The sequence below is a fragment of the Phoxinus phoxinus genome (assembly GCF_949152265.1).
Source record: "Phoxinus phoxinus genome assembly, chromosome: 18".
Lineage (NCBI taxonomy): Eukaryota > Metazoa > Chordata > Actinopteri > Cypriniformes > Leuciscidae > Phoxinus > Phoxinus phoxinus.
Window position 1 is genome coordinate 28,824,563 of NC_136893.1, and position 6,000 is coordinate 28,830,562.

At 36.6% G+C, this 6,000-nt stretch overlaps 1 protein-coding gene across 1 annotated transcript in view; it reads left to right on the top strand.

Annotated features, from left to right (window-relative positions):
- Positions 1-6,000, top strand: part of LOC306985962 (translocating chain-associated membrane protein 1-like 1) — a 30,992-nt gene that overhangs the window by 5,170 nt on the left and 19,822 nt on the right. The window contains 1 exon segment of the mRNA XM_079588791.1: positions 5,250-5,316. Coding sequence (XP_079444917.1) covers positions 5,250-5,316 — 67 coding nt within the window.

Here is a 6,000-nt window from a genome sequence, read left to right on the forward strand (position 1 = left end):
ACATCTGCAGTCAGTGTTACATCTGTATCACACACACACATAACATGTGCAGTCAGTGTTACATCTGTATCACACACACATAACATCTGCAGTCAGTGTTACATCTGTATCATACACACCATAACATCTGCAGTCAGTGTTACATCTATATCACACACACATAACATCTGCAGTCAGTGTTACATTTGTATCATACACATAACATCTGCAGTCAGTGTTACATCTGTATCATACACACATAACATCTGCAGTCACTTTTACATCTGTATCATACACACATAACATCTGCAGTCAGTTACATCTGTATCACACACACATAACATCTGCAGTCAGTGTTACATCTGTATCACACACACCATAACATCTGCAGTCAGTGTTACATCTGTATCATACACGCATAACATCTGCAGTCAGTGTTACATCTGTATCACACACACCATAACATCTGCAGTCAGTGTTACATCTGTATCACACACCATAACATCTGCAGTCAGTGTTACATCTGTATCATACACACATAACATCTGCAGTCACTTTTACATCTGTATCATACACGCATAACATCTGCAGTCACTTTTACATCTGTATCATACACACATAACATCTGCAGTCAGTTACATCTGTATCACACACACATAACATCTGCAGTCAGTGTTACATCTGTATCACACACACCATAACATCTGCAGTCAGTGTTACATCTGTATCATACACGCATAACATCTGCAGTCAGTGTTACATCTGTATCACACACACCATAACATCTGCAGTCAGTGTTACATCTGTATCACACACCATAACATCTGCAGTCAGTGTTACATCTGTATCATACACACATAACATCTGCAGTCACTTTTACATCTGTATCATACACGCATAACATCTGCAGTCAGAGTTACATCTGTATCACACACACATAACATCTGCAGTCAGTGTTACATCTGTATCACACACACCATAACATCTGCAGTCAGTGTTACATCTGTATCACACACACATAACATCTGCAGTCAGTGTTACATCTGTATCACACACACCATAACATCTGCAGTCAGTGTTACATCTGTATCATACACACCATAACATCTGCAGTCAGTGTTACATCTGTATCACACACACATAACATCTGCAGTCAGTGTTACATCTGTATCACACACACACATAACATCTGCAGTCACTTTTACATCTGTATCACACACACATAACATCTGCAGTCACTTTTACATCTGTATCACACACGCATAACATCTGCAGTCACTTTTACATCTGTATCACACACGCATAACATCTGCAGTCAGAGTTACATCTGTATCACACACACATAACATCTGCAGTCAGTGTTACTTCTGTATCACACACACCATAACATCTGCAGTCAGTGTTACATCTGTATCATACACGCATAACATCTGCAGTCAGTGTTACATCTGTATCATACACACATAACATCTGCAGTCAGTTACATCTGTATCATACACACATAACATCTGCAGTCAGTGTTACATCTGTATCACACACACCATAACATCTGCAGTCAGTGTTACATCTGTATCATACACACGCATAACATCTGCAGTCAGTGTTACATCTGTATCACACACACATAACATCTCCAGTCAGTGTTACATCTGTATCATACACACATAACATCTGTAGTCAGTGTTACATCTGTATCATACACACATAACATCTGCAGTCAGTGTTAGATCTGTATCACACACACCATAACATCTGCAGTCCGTGTTACATCTGTATCACACACACATAACATCTGCAGTCACTGTTACATCTGTATCACACACACATAACATCTGCAGTCAGTGTTACATCTGTATCATACACACCATAACATCTCCAGTCAGTGTTACATCTGTATCATACACACATAACATCTGCAGTCAGTGTTACATCTGTATCATACACACATAACATCTGTATCAGTGTTACATCTGTATCATACACACATAACATCTGCAGTCAGTGTTACATCTGTATCACACACACATAACATCTGCAGTCAGTGTTACATCTGTATCACACACACCATAACATCTGCAGTCAGTGTTACATCTGTATCATACACACATAACATCTGCAGTCAGTGTTACATCTGTATCATACACACGCATAACATCTGCAGTCAGTGTTACATCTGTATCACACACACACATAACATATCCAGTCAGTGTTACATCTGTATCATACACACATAACATCTGTAGTCAGTGTTACATCTGTATCATACACACATAACATCTGTAGTCAGTGTTACATCTGTATCACACACACATAACATCTGCAGTCAGTGTTACATCTGTATCACACACACATAACATCTGTAGTCAGTGTTACATCTGTATCATACACACATAACATCTGTAGTCAGTGTTACATCTGTATCATACACGCATAACATCTGCAGTCAGTGTTACATCTGTATCATACACACGCATAACATCTGCAGTCAGTGATACATCTGTATCATACACACATAACATCTGTAGTCAGTGTTACATCTGTATCACACACACATAACATCTGCAGTCAGTGTTACATCTGTATCATACACACATAACATCTGTAGTCAGTGTTACATCTGTATCATACACACCATAACATCTGCAGTCAGTGTTACATCTGTATCACACACACATAACATCTGCAGTCAGTGTTACATCTGTATCACACACACATAACATCTGCAGTCAGTGTTACATCTGTATCATACACACCATAACATCTCCAGTCAGTGTTACATCTGTATCATACACACATAACATCTGCAGTCAGTGTTACATCTGTATCATACACACATAACATCTGTATCAGTGTTACATCTGTATCATACACACATAACATCTGCAGTCAGTGTTACATCTGTATCACACACACATAACATCTGCAGTCAGTGTTACATCTGTATCACACACACCATAACATCTGCAGTCAGTGTTACATCTGTATCATACACACATAACATCTGCAGTCAGTGTTACATCTGTATCATACACACGCATAACATCTGCAGTCAGTGTTACATCTGTATCACACACACACATAACATATCCAGTCAGTGTTACATCTGTATCATACACACATAACATCTGTAGTCAGTGTTACATCTGTATCATACACACATAACATCTGTAGTCAGTGTTACATCTGTATCACACACACATAACATCTGCAGTCAGTGTTACATCTGTATCACACACACATAACATCTGTAGTCAGTGTTACATCTGTATCATACACACATAACATCTGTAGTCAGTTACATCTGTATCATACACGCATAACATCTGCAGTCAGTGTTACATCTGTATCATACACACGCATAACATCTGCAGTCAGTGATACATCTGTATCATACACACATAACATCTGTAGTCAGTGTTACATCTGTATCACACACATAACATCTGCAGTCAGTGTTACATCTGTATCATACACACATAACATCTGTAGTCAGTGTTACATCTGTATCATACACACCATAACATCTGCAGTCAGTGTTACATCTGTATCACACACACATAACATCTGCAGTCAGTGTTACATCTGTATCATACACACATAACATCTGCAGTCAGTGTTACATCTGTATCATACACACATAACATATGTAGTCAGTGTTACATCTGTATCACACACACATAACATCTGCAGTCAGTGTTACATCTGTATCATACACACATAACATCTGCAGTCAGTGTTACATCTGTATCATACACACGCATAACATCTGCAGTCAGTGTTACATCTGTATCACACACACATAACATCTGCAGTCAGTGTTACATCTGTATCATACACACATAACATCTGCAGTCAGTGTTACATCTGTATCACACACACATAACATCTGCAGTCAGTGTTACATCTGTATCATACACACATAACATCTGTAGTCAGTGTTACATCTGTATCATACACACATAACATCTGCAGTCAGTGTTACATCTGTATCACACACACATAACATCTGCAGTCAGTGTTACATCTGTATCATACACACCATAACATCTGCAGTCAGTGTTACATCTGTATCATACACACCATAACATCTGCAGTCAGTGTTACATCTGTATCATACACACATAACATCTGCAGTCAGTGTTACATCTGTATCATACACACCATAACATCTGCAGTCAGTGTTACATCTGTATCATACACACCATAACATCTGCAGTCAGTGTTACATCTGTATCATACACACATAACATCTGCAGTCAGTGTTACATCTGTATCATACACATAACATCTGCAGTCAGTGTTACATCTGTATCACACACACATAACATCTGCAGTCAGTGTTACATCTGTATCATACACACCATAACATCTGCAGTCAGTGTTACATCTGTATCATACACACATAACATCTGCAGTCAGCGTTACATCTGTATCACACACACATAACATCTGCAGTCAGTGTTACATCTGTATCATACACACATAACATCTGCAGTCAGCGTTACATCTGTATCACACACACATAACATCTGCAGTCAGTGTTACATCTGTATCATACAATGATAGACCATATGGCCATCATGTTTTAAGTTATAATTTCCTAGTATTAATCTCGTATCATATTATGATCGTCACGTTTGAGCTTATTATTTATTAATCATAACCTTTTTTTATCAGTAATATATCTATGACATGGCCGTCATGTTTGAGGTTATTTACTATAAAACTCAAATAACAACAGCAGGATTATTATACGTGGTTATTTATTATTAAGCCTTTATGAAATCATGCTATTGAAATTTGTAATCGTATTATAACAAGATTGTAATATTAGTCAAAAAGATCCTAAAATGTGACACTCAAATAATAACATGATCATCTCATAATGTTATGTAAATATGCATTAGTTTTATTAAGTTACACGGGCGATTAATTAGTGGATTGAATATTTCAGTATTTCCAGTGTGTTGTTCTTAATATAATTGCTTTATTAGAAGTAGGTGTCCACATGCCACTGAATGCAAGTGAAAGTTATTTTAATATTTTAGCTAAATGCACTAAACATGCTAAACATGTCTGTCAAATAATGAAAGATAACTGAGTTTGCTTCCTCATTACAGCCTGACTCTCACATGGAAGAAACAACTTCATCTCAACATTGAAAACTATATTCTAAACTATAAAAACTTTCTTTGCTTTCGTGCTGTTAATGTTGTGGCTTGTGCGATTTGTGTATATGTGTATTCTTCATATGATTTCTTTTATTGCAGGTGACAGCGAAGTTTGCCATCATGTTCATCACAGTCCAGTATAATGTGACACAGAGCCTGGACACAGGTACGGCCCAGAAAAATAAAAAAAGTAATTGCTTCTGACTTTTATTTTCACAATTGCAAGTTTACGTCTCATAATTGCGTGATATAAAGTCGCAATTTTGTGTTATAAAGTAAAGTTGTGAGATATAAACTTGCAATTCTGAAGGGGAAAAAGTCAGTCTTTTTTTCCTTACTTTATAACTCGAAATTGCGATTGGGAGAAAATATGTATGAAAAAAAAAATATGTCAGAATTGCAAGATATGTTATAAAGTCGCAATTGCGAGAGAAAAAAAAGGTCAGAATTGTGAGATAAAAATTTGCAATTGTGAGATAAAAAAAGTCAGAATTGTGAGATAAAAAAAAGTCAGAATTGTGAGATAAAAATTTGCAATTGTGAGATAAAAGTCGCAATTGTAAGATAAAAAAAGTCAGAATTGTGAGATAAAAAGTGGCAATTGTGAGATAAAAAAGTGGCAATTGTGAGATAAAAAGTGGCAATTGTGAGATAAAAAAGTGGCAATTGTGAGATTAAAAAGTGGCAATTGTGAGATAAAAAGTGGCAATTGTGAGATAAAAAGTGGCAATTGTGAGATAAAAAGTTGCAATTGTGAGATAAAAAGTTGCAATTGTGAGATAAAAAGTGGCAATTGTGAGATAAAAAGTGGCAATTGTGAGATAAAAAGTTGCAATTGTGAGATAAAAAG